This window comes from Apiospora marii, assembly GCF_038362585.1.
Source record: "Apiospora marii strain CBS 49790 chromosome Unknown utg000002l_segment0_segment0, whole genome shotgun sequence".
Lineage (NCBI taxonomy): Eukaryota > Fungi > Ascomycota > Sordariomycetes > Amphisphaeriales > Apiosporaceae > Apiospora > Apiospora marii.
This window is the reverse complement of record NW_027117373.1, coordinates 566,559-586,243: the sequence shown is the minus strand read 5'-3', so window position 1 is coordinate 586,243 and position 19,685 is coordinate 566,559. Positions and strand designations below refer to the sequence as shown.

Here is a 19,685-nt window from a genome sequence, read left to right as displayed (position 1 = left end):
TATGCACCACTGCCACTGCACCAGTCCTAATCGTTTCTAGTCGCTAGTTGTAGCTTCCGTGATTCTAACCCACATATCTTTGTGGTGATACGCCGTGGTCACGCCCTCATGCCATGCACTTCCTGGATACACCAGTTGGAAATCAAACGCTTTCAACAGCTGCGAGGGTGAAACCGAGTCAGCCTCTTTTTCTTTTTTTGTTGTTCTTCTTTTTCATTCTTTTAAGGGCGCCGGGAGCAACACCTTACCTCGAAAAAGATTTTGTTCAACTCGAGCAAGGCCAGCGTCTTGCCCGCGCACATCCAGCGCCCATGGCCGAAGGCCAGCTCGACGGTGCGGATCCTCTCCATTTTCGTCCTGGCGTCGCACTCGAGGAACCGCTCCGGCCGGAACAGCCGCGCGTCCTGGCCAAAGACGTCCGGGCGCCGCATCATGGCGATGGCGTTGAAGCCGACCGCCGTGCCGCCGGGGATCGGCACGCCGCACAGCGTCGAGCCGCCGGGCGGGACGATCTTGTACACACCCAGGGTGACCGAGGGGCGCATGCGGATTCCTTCCCATACGACGGCCTGCCAGGTGCCGCACATATCATGTCACGGGTCAGCTCGGTTCCTTCGTTTCCGTGCGTGATTACTAGCGTACCTGGAAGTAGGGGAGCTCTTTGGCCTGCGCGTTGGTGATGGGCGAGGATGCGACGCCCGAGGCCAGCGCGCGGCGGAGCTCTTCCTTCAGCCGCTGGTAGACCCTCGGCGTCGCCGTGATGTATAGCATGGTCGACCGGATCGCCGTGGCGGTCGTATCCGAGCCGGCGATGACCTGGATCAGCGACTCGGCCAGCACCTCCTGCTTGTCCATGCCGTGTCGCATCCAGGCACCGACCATGTCGTTGTGCTCCTTGGCGTCAGCGGCAAAACGCCTGAGGATGATGTCCTGGGCGATGCTAACAGTGGGCAAAAGGGGCGATGAAAGCAAGAGTCAGCATTTGCGGTGAAACTCCATCCGTCTCAGACCAGAGAAGGAAAAGAAAACCGGGGTACATTACCCGAGAATCCTGCCGAACCCGTACCTGTCCTTGGCCGTAGGAGCGAACAGCGGCGCGGTCAGCGGGGAGACGAAGAGCCGTCGGAGTACGGGAACGTCGGCGACGAAGGCAATCAGGGGGGTTAATTTCTCCACCGAGTCCGTGTACCTATACTCGTCGTCTTTGCCGTCCAGGAACCCGAACCGCTCTCCGTAGCCCACGTCGGCGATGAGATCCATGGTGAAGTAGCGTATGAACTTGGCAAAGTCCAGTTCGCGCATCTCCTCTCCAGCCGAAAGATGCCGGCGTCGGATGACTTGGACGAGGTACATTGTGGTCCGGTCGACCGACGCCTCCAGATCGACGCCGTCCCGGCCAGAGTATGCGAACGAGGCCTTGGCCTTGAGCTTGTCGTGCGGGCCGATCTCGAGCGACGTAAAGGTCGTGTCCTGCTTGTAATCAAACTTGACGCTCTAGTACCTGCCAGTCGCCCGACAGTCAGAAGGGGATTGGATGCGGCGGGCGGGGCCAAGAAGCTCACCACGTATCCCTCGCGGCCAGGCTTCGGGCGCCGTTGATCTGCCGAAAGGCCCCTGGGTCATCCACCACCACCTGGTTCGGGCCCACGCGCACCACGGGCCCGTACCGGCTCAAGTGCTCGTAGTCGCCGGCCTGACCCCAGTACATCCTCCAGGCCGACCAGAGCCAGGAGAAGGAGGCCAGCCGCGGGCCCGGGACGTGGCGGAGGCGCCACCACGAGGCCGCAGTAGAGCCCACCCAGAGTACGAAGGGCATGACTGCCAGAGTCCAAAAGTATATAGCGTGCTCCATGGCCGTAATAAGGGTTAGTCTTGTCGTAAATATGCGAGGTACAGGTTTCCAGAGGGCGATAGTGCATTCAAAAAGCCATGATGACCACAATGTGAGGAGCAACCTTTATAAGCCCCGCTTCGTCGACCCCAGGTGCCATGTACGTACCTGGGGGATGTGTTGTTACATGTTCGCAGGGTGTGGACGTAGCATGTCAGCTTATGCGTACTGGTATGTCCGGACGGGTGGGGTTTGATACTATACTGTATACTCATACATGCATATGCACGTTTCAGCTAGATCTGATTCAACAACATGCACTACCTGGGGCTTTTCACGCCATTGGTCCAGGCCCGCATCCGGGCGTGGCTTTTCCGAAAGAGCGCGTCGACCGGTTTTGGCGCATCATATCGGCTGGTAGTGATGTGGTTGGTCGATATAGTTGGCGTGGGAGACTCGTGATATTTCTTTGGTATAGAATGGCGGTTGTCGGCGCCGGTAAGCCTGGATTACCGAAAGTCTTCAAGTACGCACCCCGGAAAGTGGCGTAAAGCTTATGCTTTACGATTACGAACTGGCTCTTATTCCTACTATATAAGATTGGTATAATAGGTGTAGCAGGTTTCGTGTATAACATCTGGAAATCTTTTATCAGTACAGTTTTAAGCTACAGCAGTGCCTGTTGCCATTGTCGAGACTTTCTTCCCCCTTAACCATCCCCTCGATCCAATCCATCGTTACCAAACAGGTACATACACTCTCCAGGAGCATCATGGAACCTCTGCAAGGGGCTCCTAAGCTCAGAGACGAGTTTACTGATCAGGGCAATTCTTGTTCTACATGCGGTGATGACATATCTGACCCACGCCTAGATTATGCGACACTTGCACGCACGTGTCGTGGCCGACTGAGTTGCTACCAGATGACCTCCGCGAAAGTGCAGAAGTCGGTTGCTCATCTTGCAATAATGTCTCGGCTGTACGGGATGATTGCCAAAGACAATTCAAGTGCAAACTGAATCCTGAGGATACCTCAGACGAAGAGTTGCCTGGAGGACCCGAGGTCCGCATTCTCAGGCAAAGGGCAATGCTACAACCTGGCTCTGGAATCAATGTAGATGCCAATCCCTGGGAACAAACGTAACGCATCAATCTGGGTGAGGTTTTGGTATACCAAGAGGGGAGGTAACACATATCAAAACACTATAGAACGGTGAAGGGCGGAGAAAGGCGGGAAAGTAATACGACCTGCCCGTTGAAAGGATTCCGTTCCAGCTCGCTGAATTAAATAGCACACGTGACAAAAGAAACTTGAGATACCGAGGAAAGAACGAGTAAGAAGAGAACCGAAAGCTGCATGTATAACCAACCAAGTCGACAGCCCCTGATCAGTTGCAACACAAATCGTCTTCGGGGATAGATTAACAGTACATTAGCGAATCAAACTTTCCCACATCATCGTTACCCCCATCTACGCGAGCAAAAAGACTTCCGGACCCGTGTAGCTGCCGCTTTTTGAATCGGAAATTGCAATCCAACTCAGGGGGCAGTACTTGGTCTTTTCTGGTGATGATCGCGTCCACCAAGACCGTGAGAATTCGTGCGGCTGAGGGCGTGGGCGTGGGCGTCTGTGAATGCCCGACGGACTCCTATATTTGTATCTCCAGATGTGTCTGGATCACTTTGCGTGGAGGAGCTCTCGTCAGACATCGGATTATGGGACAAATCAGGATTTGGTTTTTTCCAGCTTCTCCCGAACCAGGACAGGGTGCTTAGGGTCCGACAGGTCAAACGGTGCCAACAAGTCGTCCGGTTGTGTAATGGGGATCGTCTCGTCGCAGCGGCTCCAGTGCCCATGACCCAGTTGGTCTTGCGCCATCCGGTGAAGCTGGATCGATGTGTGCAATTCCCACTCCAGGTAGGCATACTGGCTGTATCGACCGTATTTTTGCAGGAGGCCAAGGATGGGTACGGCGATGAAAGATAGGACGACAATGAGTACGCCAATGGAGTACGTGAGCGCAAGACCGAGTATACTGAAAGAGGCATAGTCCGCGCTCCGAATTTTCTTTTGAAATAAGTTAGTCCAAATGTGATAGGCGTTATGCCATAAGTTGAAATTACCTGATTATGACAAAAGCTCCAGTCGTGCTCATTCTCTGGCTTGACGGCATTGGAGAGCCCAGATCCTTGAGCTGTAGCAACAAAGGAAGCCTGAAACCCGGCTAGGATGATTTGCCACCACCGCTCAACATCGAGGTGCCATTGATTCTTTTGAATGCTCATTATCACTCCGTGCTGGAGAAAGGTCTGGGACGCAAGTGATGTTGGACCAAGTGTATTAATAACCCCTTGAATGCCGTTAGCGGCTTACATCAAAATGAAGTATGACCATAGAAGAAGAGCCCCGGGTCGACTGTTTGATACGGGTCTGCTAGGTTCCATATCTTCGGGCGTTAAATCAAACCAGGGGGCGGCGCTATAGATCGCATCCAGCTGGCCCGCTAGATCACCGCATTAACCCCTGGTTAGATCGCGACAGAACTGGTACTACTCGATACAGCCGAGGGGCGGAGCAGCCTCCTGTGGGCGGTACACCGTCTGGTTATCGGAATGGGAAGTTATCATAACATATCCGTCAGCAACATTAGCCCGGTACCAGTCGTCATCGGTGGGCGAGACAAAGTAAACCCCATTCCCCGAAAGGAAGGACAGCGATACTTGCCCGTCCCGTCTCATCAAGTCGGCATCGGGAATGAAACTGGAGCCACCGTTATCGACGAAAGATCTGTTGAATGTCCCAAACTCCTTGACGCTTTTCTCAGAAGTCAGTTTAGACGCCGTTTCTGGACAAATGTATTCTTCCAGTAAAGTTTATAGAGTGCTGGTTCATGCCGTTTGTATTACTAATAGAAAGGGATCATACTTGAGTAAGAAGTTGATGTTGTTGACACTGCCTAGGCTCTGGCGAGTGTACTGGGTTATTATGTCTGGTACCGCCTGAGTGAAGTCGTATTGCTTCTTATGGTATGTAGTGCCTAACATGGGCCCGTAGTTATAAGTGGTAAAGTCTTGATCCGATACAGTGATGTTGTGCGTGCGTCCTGTGGTAGCTAGTGGAGCACACTATTAACGCAAGAGTATCTGTTAGCGTCGTGTAGCCCTCTTGTCGGTGTTCTGAAGGGCATGGCATGGGATCGCGAGGTGTTGAGCGAGGGGATCGAAGATGTAGCTTCAAAGACTAACCTGGAGTACGTAACGAAAGGTGAGCGAACTATCCTTGCCCGAATTTAGTCCGAATACATGGTTGCTATCCAAATGCCCTGTATCGAACCGTATGTTGGAGCTATTTCGTCGACACAGTCCATGGAAAGGGCAAGACGCGTTGTACTCTCTTGTTGCAGTTGGTATAGTGCGGGTGACGAATTTGGCACACTCTAGAATTCCCGAGCTCCCAGGAGAGTAGCATTGCTGCGCATAACTTGCCATGTTATTGGAAAAGGTGGAAGCGTACGCCCCATACACGGTCGTCTCGGTCGTGTTCTTGGAGAGCAGCTGGTACGCGGTCGTGCAGTTGTCGCCTTTCAAAAGAACTTCACCCGTGCTCGCAATTTTTGAAGAGAAGCCACCTGCTGCTGTAAAGGCGCCAATGGACAAAAGGGCAAAGAGGGCCGTAGGCAAGACGCGCAATAGTGAACGCCGCTGGCCTGCCCCACGCCAGGCCCAGAGCAGGCGGGCGAAAGTGGCCAGTCCAGACTCGGGCGACGTTGCATTGCGCAACACGACCTGACGCTGTTGATGGATCGTATCTCGTGGGTCCGGTGTCGTATAGCACTGATGGAATATAATGGAGAAGAGTCGCCAGAATCGGGAGCTAACGAATGGGACGAAGAGAGCGGTAAACGCAATAAGGAGGTTTCCCTGTTCCCGCGTCGTCGTTAGGGTTGCCCCTGCAACGGATCCCAGAGACCAGTCCGTCCAGATGCCCCAGAGAGCGGTAATTAATATGAAAAAAAAAAAAAAAAAAAAAAAAAAAAAAAAAAAAAAACGCACCACCCCGAATATCAGTCAGTGCAGGTGCAGATTGGCCAAAAACGAATAAGGCTTCATTGTCACTGACATCTCGGGGGGCGAGGGGGCGGGGGGCGTGGAGGCTAGAAGTTGAGGATGCAGGCTTTATCAGTTTAAAGTCGCACTTTCATATTCATGGAACGGCGATTATTAATCGGATGGTGCCAAGAGAGAAGGGAGGCTATTTGTACCACAGTTTGCAGCCATGCTATTGGTGTCTCCCAGCCCGTCGCTGTCGTCAGGGGCAGGGGCCGAGCACCCAACACGAGGAGCTGCCGACCTTCATCTCGCGAAGCACCCTGTGCAGCCGGCTGTGCTGTAAGGTCTCGTGGATGCGTTCCATGGTATAATTCTGCCCCGAGAGCGCCAAGAGCAGGTCAGTATGCATGGCAGTGATTACAATCAAACGCCGTGTATAACACACCACTTGATTCAGCCAGTTCACCGAATCAAGCACCGCCACGAACCCAGGGAAGACAGCTGGTCAAGTCAAGTATTCGGAAGCTGGCCTGGCTGGCCAACGACGAAGAACGCGGCCGTGTACCTGCAGGCAAGCGCCGCCGAAATGGATGCGCAGTATCTGGTGTCTATCTACTCAAGGAGGATGAGACCGAGCGTGCGGCATGAGCAGAGTCGGATACGAATTTAGCAGAAGTAGGTAGTCCCCTGACTGTTTTGCTTGATAGATGTGCGCTTATTCAGATTGATAACTGGGGAGATGCATTGCAGATTCCGAAAGACGCGGTCACATGACTCTGCTGATGTCGCCATAAGCTCCAGTCCTAGACACCCCCATGTAAGTTACCCGACATTTCGATGGAAACTGATACTTGCTCGTTATGGAAATCAATAAAACCTCTGTGTACCGGAGTGCTGGCATCCAGCCGAAAACGTTAGAAGGTGATGCATTTACTGCTCGTAGGGCTAAACCACCAGAAGCCCGTTGCGATAAACTTCCAATAACGAGACAGCTAGAAGGCGGGGGAACACAGGTATGAGGGTCAACACATCAAATATGAGCAGTTGCTGGGCGAAGGAGGCATTTTTCAAAAGATACACCCGAGTAGAACAAGATGTATGAAACTGATTAAAAAGGCATCTACTCAGAGAGATCTTGTATTCATGAGGCTTATGTGGCGGGAGGGAGTCATAACAAGCCGCCCCAAATGAATGGGCTGAATCCGCAGTGTGGGGCCGGCCCATGCTCCAGTGCGGGTACCCCACACCGCGGGAGGCCCATTCAGGGCCCATTCGGTGCGACAGGGAATCTACCGTCGCTCCTCGTCCAATCTTCTGGTGCCAACAGATAGCGTGCCGCTGACTCTCATGCGCCTGCTCAGCTTGGCCCGCATGCCTGTGTCTGCCTTACAGGCGGATCGCTGGGGCTGACGTCGTCTCTTGCTGCAGTGGTTGGCGTCTGCTCGTTAAGTGGTATGCTAGCAAACCAGGCAACCATTGTTGCCTGTAAGCCGCCTTGTGAGGGGAACTGGCAGTGCAGCTGCAGTGCAGCTTGCTGAGCCTCCTTGGAACCCTCTTCTTTTACTTGGACTCGAGGGGAAGTAGAAACAGAAAGCACAGGAACGAAATTCAATTAGAAAGAAATGGTTAACGTGCACCTGCCACAGTGGTCCAATTTGCAAGGTCAACAAAGACGTCGTACCTGACCATTCAAGTCTGGAACCGGCTCCATCTAGCACGGCGGCGTATGACTCTTTGCCGGAGAGCACGACCGAAGCCTTTGGGAACTGTAACCACATCCACGAAATTCACCAATTCCTGCATTTCCCAAGCCTTGCTGCCTAAGTAGTGCCTGAATTATTTAACTGCTTACGCTCCCCATCCTCACTCCCATTAATACTTCACACTTGATTTCACATTTCACTCAGACTTGATTGTGTTGGCCGTTTCAATCCAACACCTTCAAAAGTTACCCCACCAAGCTTTCTGGTTCAACAAACTTTTGATTCCAGTGTTGACCATCATTTGATTCAGGAATTGTTTTTTCATTGCACACTTGAACAACGATCAGTACGCGCATTGGATAAACCTTGCATTTCCTCCTACTTTCACACACCATGGCGCCTGGAATCGTCGAGGACGAGGTTCCGAATGGAACTGCTGAGGTTGCACACCGTCCCAAGGATGACAAGAATCAGCCATCGGACAAGACAACTTCCGCCGCAGACATCGCCACAAATGGCCACGCACATGCTGAAGAACAACACCAGCGATGCTGCTGCTGCTGCCAGCTACGTTCCAAGGAGGCTGTGAAGGACAAGACGGAAGATAAGAAGGAAACCTCCAAAGACTCCAAGGACAAGGAGCAGAAGGAGGACGAGAATGACAAGAAGGACGGTGACGAGGAGATGAAAGAGGCCCAAGATGAGACCATGAAGTGCGAGATCAAGCATCTGGATCGCAAGTATGACGACAAGGATGAAGCGTTTTTCGCTGAGGCAAGCAACCCGCTGCTCCCACTCCCCCAATCATTGCTGACTTCGAATTACAGCGCAAGGACGACATCGAGAAGCCCGAGCAGAAGGATTGGTGGCGTCTGTATGCTTTCTGCATTGTAAGTATTCATCCCATCCTGCTCCAGTGTTTATTATCCTATCATCCCAGTGTCCGAGAAGGGATGGAATTGCCGTTATTCAAACCATCTACCTCATGGCCTCTTGAAACATCCTGTTTACACCGAACGCGAGCACTAACACCGGTAGGTACGCCACTTTGATTCCGACGGCGACCTGGATGACACGCGGCTCTACGTCAACCCGCTCCCTCTGCGGAAATTGGTCTACGACGTGATTGGCAACTACCCATGCGAGCCCATCGACGTCGAGGATGTCCAGATCAGCGCTCCTTACCACTGCCTATTCCACTACCGCAAGGAGCTGGAGACTGAGGGCACATCGCGCTTCGAGGCTGCCGGCGATAGCGAGTCCCTCAAGCAGCTGACCATGCTGATGGACTGGATCAAGAAGCACTTCGAGCTGGAGATTACAGCCTACGAACGTTGTGTAACCAACCAGGTCAAGGCCATCGCTTTCGACCGCCTGTGGACGCTCTTCCGGCCCGGTACCCTGGTTCATGCCAAGATGCTGAACAGCCCCCGCGCTTTCCGCGTTTGGGACCACTGGGATGATGACGACTATGGCGAGGACGAGGCGGATGGTCTGGTGCTGCGCGTCGAGTACATTGACTATGATGGCGAGGATCTGGGCACGCGCAGCATGGAGCTCTTCCTCCCAAAGTACACTGGCACTCGCGAGGTATCCGAGCTTAGTACGATGCCATTGGACCTGATGGAGGACGCAGCGGAGGAGCGCGAGGTACTACTGAAACGCGGAAAGTTGATGGAAGGCTACATCGGTCAGCATTTCCTTCAGTACAACGGCGTAGGTCTCAAGCGCGAGAGCTGCGGCATCCAGCGACTCCACGTCAACAGCCGCGTCATGATTGACTGCAAGACCTTCAATGAAGAGAGGCCCAACCACTCTTTCACGGTGAAGGAACTGCCGCCTGCCGACGAGGAGACGGCCGCGCGACGAGCGGAGCAGCGCGCATTGCGACGCCACGCCGCCGACATCACTCTCAAGGGAGGAGAGAAGGAAAAGGAGGAGCTGCGGCCCTTGACCGACGAGGAGGCTATCATCGCTACGCCGCTGGTGCGTGGATACGCATTCTCTAACAAGGAGTTCTTGGAGTTCTTCGTAGAGGATCTGTCGGAGATCAAGTGGAACACGAAGTGCTTCGATGAGCTGGTACTGGACGCCGGCACGAAGCGGACTGTGCAGGCGCTGGTGTCCATGCACTCAACACGGCAGTCCAGCTTCGACGACATCGTGAAGGGCAAGGGACAGGGCTTGGTGTGCGTGTTGCACGGCCCGCCCGGTGTGGGCAAGACGCTGACGGCTGAATGCGTGGCCGAGTTTGTCCAACGCCCGCTTTACATGGTGTCCTCGGGCGATCTGGGCATCGATGCTAGCAACCTGGACCGCTCACTGGCACGCATCATGCGCATGACATCCACCTGGCGCGCTGTGCTGCTCATCGACGAGGCCGACGTGTTCCTCGAGGAGCGCTCGCCGCAAAACCTGCACCGGAATGCCATGGTCAGCGTCTTCCTGCGTCTGCTCGAGTACTTTGCCGGCATCCTGTTCCTCACCACGAACCGCGTTGCATCTTTTGACGAGGCCTTCAAGAGCCGCATCCACATCCCCATCCGCTACACCAACCTGTCGCAGGAGTCGCGCCTGCAGATCTGGCGCAACTTCCTAGCTCGTGTGCCCCGCAGCGAGTTCGAGGCCCAGGCTGCCGACGAGGATGCCGCCAACACCAACGTCGAGCGCAAGGCCCTCGTCAGCGAGAAGGACCTCGCCAAGTTGGCCGAGCACGACCTCAACGGTCGGCAGATCAAGAACGTCATCAAGGCGGCCGAGAGCCTGGCGGCCTTCGAGGGCAAGCCACTGAACATGGAGCAGCTGCAGGAGGTTACCAAGATCCAGGCCCGCTTCGAGGCCGATCTGTCGAACCTGAGCGGTATCGACTACACTGCGCCGGGGGCCACCCGGAAGGATGCGGAGCAGCGACAGATGTTCTTGTAGTTGAGCTAAGGGTTTTTTTTTTTTTCCTTTACTGTTCTTTTTGTCTTCAGCCTTAGGGTAGCGATTTCATGAGCGAGACCACACGATTGGGACAATGGCGTTGGCGTTGGTTGTCCGATTTGCAGCATAGAATGAGCGTAGTTTGACAGTATCTCACATGAGATAGAAATAGAACTCGAGCGGGCATCTTGCTTGCAGCACTAGTCATCATTCTAGGCACAATCTCATGTGCCTTATATACGTACTGAACCAATCTGCTTTGTCATTGCCAAAAAACGTTTTCAACTTCCTAACACAATGATTTTGAATCTTCATAGACCAACCTGGACAGAACTCCGCCCAAGACTTTACGATTGAAAGTAGGATGACCAAATTACCGGAAAACATGCAAACCCAATTTTCAGCTCTTCAATCAATCACCAAAGTAAGGAAATTAGAACGATTCCAGTCCTCCAGGTTCGAGAAATAAAACGCGCAAACCTCCTCCGTAGTTGGACAATGGTCGTAGTAATAGTCCTTATCATTAGCGAACTGGCCACATACGCAGTGTGGTTTCATCATTTCGCGCTTAATGAGAGGCAGTGATGAGAAAGGCTGCCCATTATTCATGTCCTCAATAATAGAAACCATGGAGAAATTCTCGGACATCCAAGGTTTCCCTTCGTCAAGCCTGCGATATGTCAGATATTCTGTCTGAATGCTGGCCCATAGATCCCCAATTGGTTCACGGGAAGTTCTTGCCACATTGGCTCCCCAGCATTGGCTAATGTCTTCATCGTGCTCATCGCACTGGTCTTGGGTCTCACCGAGCTCTTCGTCTGGGCATTCATCTTGCTGGGCGAGCTGTAGCACAGCGAGGAACACATTCCATCCGAGTTGTAACTCCTTGGTCCATGTCGTCAAGACCGCCAGAGGCACGAGTTTGGCAAGCTGCAGCGGATCGAGAGCCTGATGTGTACACGCCTCTTCATCGTCGACTCCCATGAGAGCTTCAACGGACAGCTCGGCTTTCATGCATGGGTTTGCCCCATGAATAAGGAGACATACCAGCAATGCCAATGCTCCGAACAGTGTTTCGCCCTGGCAGGCGTTTTGCGCCAAATGAAATGTTGTCAACACCAACGCGTGCAACGGCAATGGCTTTAGCCGCTCGCCGCAACGGCCACATGATTTGACGTAGAGGCCGCTTGGAGTTTCGACGACCAGTTTCCCGGTACAGAAGCTGATGTTGCTAATGGAATGGCAAATGGCTTGGACGGAAGTGTGACAAAACATGTGCTTCCATGATTGGGGAATACGATCTTGTGTAGCTGCGTTGGGGTGTCGAATGCATGGTGAGTCGGCATCCCAGCGACCACATGGATCTACTTCTGCACCAGCAAACTGGTGCATGCCTCGAAACTCTCTGTCGACAACCTCGGGCAAGCATGAAGAATGCGCCTTGAGTATCGTCATCATGAAAGAATCGAGGACGGTATGACCCAGCTTGTTGACAAAAAGACTCCTGATACTGTTATGTGCCGCGGTCTCCCATAAAAGCATGCGCATGATATCGCAGCACGTTTTCGCTCCGTCAAGGTAGGTAGCTGCTAGATGGAATGGATATAACTTATCAAGTCTGAAAGTGTCACACGCACTATTGCGTCCCAACAGGTCGCGTAGCAGGTCAACGTTTCGAGCCATGATAGCAAAGCCGACAGCTTCAACCAGCAGCTCGTCCGGAGCTTGTGCAACCGCCTTGGCGACTTGCATCGACGACAGGGGTAGTTGATCGGCCTCAATGTTGCTGAACTCATTCGTGTGTAGAGCCACTTGCAGATGTGCTATCGGGTCGGCAGCGGGCGACTCCTCTGGCCACGATGGCCAATTCTCTGGGTTGTTGAAGTCTTCATCCTCCAAGAACTCTGCGAGGGGCGATGGTGATTCATCATAGAGAATCCCTTCTTCACTGACGTGAATACTCCACCGGCACAAAGCAGAGGGCTCAAGGGATGGTTGAACGTCGCTACAGATGTAGCATAGATCGGGAGAGTGGGCATGGCAACCAACAACGGCATCAGGGGCGTCTTCCGACGAAGAGCTGTGGAGCAGATCCCCAAATTGCAGCATGCTTGCTGTCCAAAATCTTGGACCCTTCCCCCAATGCTTAAAGGTTTTGAGGGAGAAGTACCAGAACTGTCCTAGCCATGCGATTGATAATCTACGATGGAGTCAGGTCTTGTTGTCCAGGGGAATAGCAGAGAGATGACCGACCTTTGCTCATTCGCTGACATGCCTGCCAAAAAGTCCTCATAGCGCCCATCTAGCAAACTCGCTGCTCGATAGTTCAAAGTCCAATCTCGGATGGCTGCCACCCTCTGTGTAGTAACGTTGGAGCAAGAACGGGTTGCCAAAGGGGATGGCCCTTGTGGCATCTGGGGGCATCCGTGGATCGGTAGGCGCGTCGACTTCCATCCGGATGGGGATTGATGGGTGGCCACACCGTGTGCAGTCTTGAGCGCCTGGTAGGAAACGTCCCAACGAGCGAAGCTTTGCGAGGATGAGCTATGGTATCCCACTTGGTTCAGGAAGTTGAGAACTTACACAATCGCATCACGAGAAAGTTTCGGTTCGACGGGAGGAAGTTTTTGCAAGTGTCTTCTGAGCTTCTTCACGTCAACGGGCTCCCCATGATATCGAAAGTCCTCGGCGGCCGTTCCCTTGCGTTGTCGGATTTCAAGTCCTTTGATCATTCGATCTTTGACGGCTGACGAGATGTTCTTATTGAGCGCCCACTTGCTGAATTTGTACTTATATTGGTGAGGACTGACGGGATTAGCAACGTGGAGTCAATATGGGTGAACATGGATGGTGTGAGATATACAAGTGTCGCCAGGATCCACCACTTATGGGTGCTTACAGTGCATCAAAGCTATACTCATCCTTCATCTTTGCGGCAATCTCCTTGATGGAAAGTCTGTCGTCAAGGTACAGCCTCTGAATTGTGTCGCGATGGTAGTCCCATTTTTTCGAGAATGAGACAGGAGGGTATCGAAGATCAGAGGAATTGAAGTTTGCGGGGGCCATGATGAAATGCGAAGGTTCAATGAGACATCAATGAGGAAAGAAGGGCGTTTGAAAGAAGTTTTGGTACTGCCTGGCGGGACTATGGAAGTCGGTCGCAGTTAAGTGTTCAGGTGCAGGTGGCAATGTTTGGCCCGAGTCGAATCAAAGCCGGCTCGCCAGGCAGCAACCTGGGGCCAGAAATTAACCGCCATCAATGGGGGGCACACAACATGCACCAGTTTGGTCATTCCTAGCTCGACAAATGGACACTGGCCAATAGGCAGCATGGAGGAAACCGCCGCGACTGATCATCGATGGCCTGTCAGACGCTTTCCCGCGTGAGGCAGATGTGACTAATCCCGATATGGCGATACATGAGCAGCTACCATCCATACTCGAAGCAGGCTGTAGCGGTGACCATGCACCTAATGCCGAACAAAAAGACAAACGCCAATCAGCATAGCGAGAGAATGATATGGGTGGGTCTGGTAGCTGTGATGCAGTAGCCGTGATGCAGGCAAGTACACACCCAACGGGCGGATCTGGAGCCGAGGCCGAAACCCGGCCACTGCTGGGGGGCAGTAGGCAGCATGACACAGCATCGCTGACCGAATGCAGGGTGGCACAAGTAAATAGATTGGTGAAGAACGGGATCTTTCTAAGATTTGCCACGGGCCTAACCTAGGTACCAGCGTAGCGTAGCGACCAAATGGACAGTGTCCAATCAAAACCATTTTAGCTGACTATGAGATCGTGGCTAGACACGAGCAAACTTCCGCCGACATAGCCCACGTTGCCGGGCCGGATGCCTGGGGCTACTACACGGCGACTACGCACGACACAAAAGAACACTGTCCAATAGAAAGAGCTCAATTCGGGGAACAAAAGTCGAAAATAACGTCACGTACCGCCTCACCTTCTTACTGCAATGGGCGAACAAGTTCGACGTCGTTGGAAGTTGCTTAGCAGTAAGTACACATATTCGACGAGATTACTAGCCATGGACCAGAGTGGCCCAACGGATTCCCATCACTTGAGCCTCAACATCACTTCCACATGCTCCCTCAGTTCTGTCTTGCTCGCCCTCCAATCTATATGACACTCCCACCATGAATATGATCTGCTCAGATATATAAGGTCTTCCAAATCCCCAGGGAGTGAAGGTGTCTCAAGCCGCACAACCTTCCATTCCACCATCAATTCAACACTGATAGAGAACCCAGCTACTCTGTACCCAAACCCATTCCAACTCCTACTATACTCAGACATCACAGCCCCATACCCAACTCCAGATATCCAGCATGGGCAAGAACTCAGCCTCAGACCAGGGAAAGCGAACTGGTAGCAAGAAGAAACAGTTAGTGATCCTTCTCATAAACTCTCCGCTTCTCCATCATTCGGCCCTACTCCTCGGATTGGACTGGCCATGCTCGACCTACTACCTGTGACTAACTTGGAACAACCCTCTTCACTGTAAGGTCTTCGAAGCGCAGCACGAGCTCCAGCATGATCGTCAATACGAGCCCAACGACATCAAAGTTGTCTTTGCCCGACGAGCAGGGTAACATTGACAATAAGCGGGCCGACGAGAGAGACGAAAGCTCCAGCCACGACACCCAGTACTACCTGCAAGGGATGGGAAGTCAGTTTGACGATCAAGATACTGCTGGTCGTTAAGATCAGTCAGTGTGATGCAATACTGTGCTCTAAGGAGTTGCAGTTACGATATTTCACTGGGAGGCCACGCGTCCTTGGTCTATGTGATGAGAGGGGGTTTTTCAATTTGATGTGGTGGCTCAGACCGGATTCTGTAGCAGATAACAATACAACTTGATGACATTTCCTTGATGTGATTCATTGACGGTCTTTGACAGCCAGGAAACCATATACGTGCAGCTTACCCAGTTCGTTGAAAATCCTGCTGATTCTCACAATGGCTGTACCTTGTCAGGCTGGAGCTGCTTGACAGTGAGGAGGTGTAAGTAGCGTGGCAGGCGCCCATACCCTTTTCTCCACTTTCACCCGTAGGTGGTTCCACCCTTGTGTCTGGTATTGACTTTCCACATTGGGATTAACATGGGGTATTACATAATCTGCATGTAGGCTGCCCTGATTTACTTGCTCTTTATGTCAGCGCTGAAGATGGTGCACATACGAGGCTGAATCTAGACAGGTTAAGTCTTAGCATCTAGGGAAGAACAGTTAAGATGCAGATGTAGTTCCATCCGAGGTCCACTATCCCTTGAGTCTAACTTTATGGTTAAGTGTGTAATTCGATTGGCCTGACTTGAACTCTATGAACGCCTCCCAAGCTTAAAGCAGGTATATACAACCCCTAGCCACGAATTTCGTTATCCAACCTGCCACTGTATCCCTGACCCCTGAATGCCTGAAATGAGAACACATCTTCCTTTTTACTACCAACAGTCTAGTCACCCTTCACATCCAAGGCAGCACGACCTATGTGCACAGTCTCGAGCTCATGCTGAAGCGGCAACTTGCGTCCGTTGACTTCCTTCGCTGCGGAGCATCGACTCCAAAGACTTTTGAGAGGCCGCAGCGGACCGGCTGTTCTTCCAGATCTCGACCTCACCACCACCGCGCAAGACGCCAACACGCATCGTAGACAAGAGGTTGTGCGCGGCGTTAGAGTGGTTGTAAACGCCCCCGTTGAAGATGGCCGTCGCGTCCTTGCCGACGGCGGACCCGATCAGCGCCTTCCCGCCCGGGTGATCCGCAATGAACGAGGACACGTCGTGAATCACGCCGGCGATGGCGACGAGGGCGCGGCCCGACTCGGGGTTCCGGGCCTCGGCCGTGTACTCGCTCCAGGACATGACGGGCAGCTGCTCGAGGGGCACGCCCCAGTCGAGCTTGGCGCGGCGCTGGTCCAGCTTCTTCTGCTGCTGCTGCACGCGGCCCTTCTCGATCTCGTTCTGGCGGAAGGTCTTGAGGTCGTAGGCGAGGCCGACTTGCTTCCAGAGCCAGATCATCCTGTGGCGGAGTCGGGGTTAGCGTGTGCTCAACATGATACAGGGCAGAGGGGAATGCTACTTACCACTTGGTGGGATCGTATTGGTACCATTGGATGGCGTTGCGGTAGTCTGAAGGGAACTCGTGGTGGAAGTTGTGGTATCCCTCTCCAAGAGTGACAAGGGCAGTGATCCAGTCTGCGGTAAAGAGTCAGTGTCAGCATAGCTAGCAGGGCGTCGACAAGACGGGATGGGTAAAGACGACACTTACTGTCGCGAGGAGAGTTGCGATCATCGAAAGGCTGGTCACCGAGAACGTGGGCCAACGAGTTGATGCAGAAGGTAGCCTGCTGGATAAAGCAGACCCGGAGCATGCCGGCGTAGATCAGGCCGCCCCACCAGTCGCCCCAGCCGAGCCCGCAGACGACGGCGGGCAGGACGTAGGCCATGACCAGGACGGCGGAGCCGTAGTGGCGGTGCTGCCAGACGCAGAGGGGGTCCTCGTTGAGGTCGGTGATGTCGGAGCGGCCGATGCGCTTGGGGTCCTGCTGCATCAGCATCCAGCCCATGTGCGAGTACCAGAGGCCCTTCTTGACCGAGTAGGGGTCCTTGTCCGTGTCGGTGTAGCGGTGGTGCGACCGGTGCTCGCGCGACCACTTCCGGATCGAGCCCTCGACGGCCGCGGTGCCGACGGCGCACAGGTAGATCTGCAGCGGGAGGGTGGCTTTGTAGCACGTGTGGGACCAGAGTCGGTGGTAACCTAGAATAGGGGGAGCGCCACGTGGTGGCTTGACGTTAGTGTCTGTGTCCGGTAGAGAAACGATGTGCGGCTAAGGCATAGCTGGATGCATGTGGGTTTCATCTTCGGGTTAGAGTTTGACTCACCTGCAGTGACACCCAGGCCGCTGTTGAAGTAGTACGCCACGGCGAAGATGAACGTATAAGTGTGGAGCGGAACGAAGTACGCGCCAACGAAGCCAATCATTGGTATGATGACGACGAAGTAGATGTTTAACCAGTTCAGGTGCTGGTACCAGTTCCGTAACGTGACTGGCTGTTCACTGATGTGAGGCGCTTTGGACGCTTTGGGCGCCATCTTGGCTTTGGATGCCGCCATCGTCAGAGTTCAAGGCCAAGACGAGAGTGGCTTGACCTAGCTGTGTGATGACAAAGAGGGTTGCGCGAGAGTCTGATCAGCTACATGCATCCTACCGGAGAGAGGGAGTGTCACAGCCTTGATATATGAACGAGTTACAAGTCTACTAGTATTGCTATTCTCCGTCATAGCCAATTCAACAAATACCAATATACAACAAATCATGCTACCAGACGCGTGTGGCGGTTTGGCGGGGTTGATCAGCACAAGCCTGGCCCGTCCTTGTCGGACTGCTGTAGTCTAGAAACAAGCCGAGATGGTTGGGATGTCGGGATCAGGCAGGACCCCTGGATTCCCCAAAGCTGCAAAACAGACCCCAGTTTTGACAGCAATGGGTAGGCGTCTCGGTGTCTCGGCGAGTGCACCTGGCGATTTGGGCCCCCCAAGCACCGGGTCCAATCGGGACAGGGCAGATGTAATGCACATGTGATCCCCCGATTCCCGTCGGCCAGTCTTCAGTGTTGGGGTGGCATTTGTTGGGGAACGGGAGCTGGAGCGTACGATGGTGGTTCGGTCAACGGCTGACATGCCAGTCTTACAGCGGGGTTTCACCCGCAAATACAGGCCCAAACAGCTGGGTCGAGCTTTTTTTCCGCCAGCCCGGATCTTCGTTGATCCTTAGCGAACAATTGCTTCTTCGTGGCACACGATTCGCGTCGCAACTCAATTGAGCCCAGTACTAAAACAAACTGGCCGGAAGCCAAATTGAACAAGATGATCTGATGAACCACCTTTCGTCGTTTTGCATCGTCCAATGTCGCGTCAGCCCAACTCTCTTGAGCTAAATTTGCCCATTACCGGATGGCACCGTCGGTGAAAAGGCAGAGCGGATGAGGGATCGAATCAATCATGGCAAATGGCAAAACAAGCTTCTGTCATCCCAACTATCGCTACTCGCCGGCGATATTCGATCGGGTCTGTGCGACCTACGCGACAGGAATAGGACAATCGAGGGCTTCATCAAGAACCGACATGCCACGATGACATTTTACGCGCGAGGGGCAAACGAGGAAGCAAGACTCTTCTGAATGACATCTTTTGAGGCCACCTCGCTGCCGTACAGGGTGCTCATTAATTTTCGGATTGAAATGTCCGAGTTTCGTCTGGCCAAAAAATGTAGATTGATATTTTCGATAACTCTCTGCTGAAACCTGGAGTATGCAACGGCCACCACGTTGTTGATCGTAGAATATGCGGCTTGGGGATGTGTAGCGGTTGCGCTTTGTGCTAGGGGTTGCGTTCCAGGCCCTGGTCCCGGCCCCTAACCCCCCTAGCCTTGTGTCCCCGCGGGGCTAGGGTGACTCGCGTGGCTGCAACGTGCACCGAACTTGGCGACAATCAATTATACCAGCGATGCGCGGTTCAGTAACAAGCTGTCGATACGTTCGTATAAAGGTAATAACTTGATTCGCAAATCCGGCTTGACAAGCACTGCAGCAGGAGACCGACCGACCGACCGCCCCCAATTCTTTGCTTATTTGGATAATAACACCGCCACCCTCAATTGGGTGGAGTATCCGTGTTGCGCAGGGATGAATAGATATATACTTAGTATCTAGATATGCGACATCGCCAATTTTCACCAGATCGAGGATGTTGAGAAAGTTGATCAAAGTCGGAGTGACCGTCCCTGCAGTTGAGCACATGTTCCTCCCTGTCAAGCCAGCTGAAGCATCCTGCGAACTATTCATCGTTCCATGCATGCGCATCCGACGAATAGCAGGGCTCAATTCCACCCCCTTGCACGTTGGTTTGTTTAGGCTGCACAGGGACGCCTATTTCCGTCTCGTTGATCAGAAACGGAAACTTTCCCCCCCTTGAAGTCCACATGCCAAGATAATTCACCCCCTTTGAGTCCGGTGTGTAGATATTCCCAACTTCAAACAACCTACGAGTCCTCTCCGTTGTGTCTTGGCGCTGGGTCGTTGGTGAAAACATATATAAGTACAGCGTTCGGCTGGCTAAGACATCCCCACAACCGCTAGAAGTTAAGCAGCTATCCGA

General features: G+C 53.2%; 8 protein-coding genes across 8 annotated transcripts; 3 read left to right on the top strand and 5 right to left on the bottom strand.

Annotated features, from left to right (window-relative positions):
* Positions 1-36: 36 nt before the first annotated feature.
* On the bottom strand, positions 37-1,816 carry PG985_001897 (Cytochrome P450 monooxygenase lolP1; the record flags this gene model as incomplete). Its single annotated transcript, XM_066821666.1, has 5 exons — positions 37-159; positions 249-569; positions 643-940; positions 1,067-1,492; positions 1,563-1,816. The coding sequence occupies 5 exons, from the start codon at positions 1,814-1,816 to the stop codon at positions 37-39; spliced, it is 1,422 nt and encodes a 473-aa protein (XP_066689098.1).
* A 1,740-nt stretch (positions 1,817-3,556) lies between these two features.
* PG985_001896 (uncharacterized protein) lies at positions 3,557-4,116 on the bottom strand (the record flags this gene model as incomplete). Its single annotated transcript, XM_066821665.1, has 2 exons — positions 3,557-3,898; positions 3,955-4,116. 2 exons carry the CDS (start codon positions 4,114-4,116, stop codon positions 3,557-3,559), a joined length of 504 nt encoding a protein of 167 aa, XP_066689097.1.
* A 264-nt stretch (positions 4,117-4,380) lies between these two features.
* Positions 4,381-5,751, bottom strand: PG985_001895 (cytochrome p450 protein; the record flags this gene model as incomplete). Its single annotated transcript, XM_066821664.1, has 3 exons — positions 4,381-4,645; positions 4,757-4,956; positions 5,077-5,751. Coding segments are annotated over 3 exons (1,140 nt in total), but the record flags the coding sequence as incomplete, so codon positions are not given.
* A 355-nt stretch (positions 5,752-6,106) lies between these two features.
* Positions 6,107-6,528, top strand: PG985_001894 (uncharacterized protein; the record flags this gene model as incomplete). Its single annotated transcript, XM_066821663.1, has 2 exons — positions 6,107-6,219; positions 6,342-6,528. The coding sequence occupies 2 exons, from the start codon at positions 6,107-6,109 to the stop codon at positions 6,526-6,528; spliced, it is 300 nt and encodes a 99-aa protein (XP_066689095.1).
* A 1,448-nt stretch (positions 6,529-7,976) lies between these two features.
* PG985_001893 (P-loop containing nucleoside triphosphate hydrolase protein) lies at positions 7,977-10,508 on the top strand (the record flags this gene model as incomplete). Its single annotated transcript, XM_066821662.1, has 3 exons — positions 7,977-8,357; positions 8,411-8,473; positions 8,622-10,508. 3 exons carry the CDS (start codon positions 7,977-7,979, stop codon positions 10,506-10,508), a joined length of 2,331 nt encoding a protein of 776 aa, XP_066689094.1.
* A 408-nt stretch (positions 10,509-10,916) lies between these two features.
* On the bottom strand, positions 10,917-13,574 carry PG985_001892 (uncharacterized protein; the record flags this gene model as incomplete). The annotated part of the gene is made up of 4 exons (XM_066821661.1): positions 10,917-12,708; positions 12,762-13,037; positions 13,092-13,313; positions 13,408-13,574. The coding sequence occupies 4 exons, from the start codon at positions 13,572-13,574 to the stop codon at positions 10,917-10,919; spliced, it is 2,457 nt and encodes an 818-aa protein (XP_066689093.1).
* Positions 13,575-14,854: 1,280 nt separating this feature from the next.
* PG985_001891 (uncharacterized protein) lies at positions 14,855-15,230 on the top strand (the record flags this gene model as incomplete). Its single annotated transcript, XM_066821660.1, has 2 exons — positions 14,855-14,910; positions 15,032-15,230. The coding sequence occupies 2 exons, from the start codon at positions 14,855-14,857 to the stop codon at positions 15,228-15,230; spliced, it is 255 nt and encodes an 84-aa protein (XP_066689092.1).
* Positions 15,231-16,033: 803 nt separating this feature from the next.
* Positions 16,034-17,642, bottom strand: PG985_001890 (delta-9 fatty acid desaturase; the record flags this gene model as incomplete). Its single annotated transcript, XM_066821659.1, has 4 exons — positions 16,034-16,547; positions 16,612-16,723; positions 16,797-17,285; positions 17,411-17,642. 4 exons carry the CDS (start codon positions 17,640-17,642, stop codon positions 16,034-16,036), a joined length of 1,347 nt encoding a protein of 448 aa, XP_066689091.1.
* Between the last annotated feature and the right edge of the window lie 2,043 nt (positions 17,643-19,685).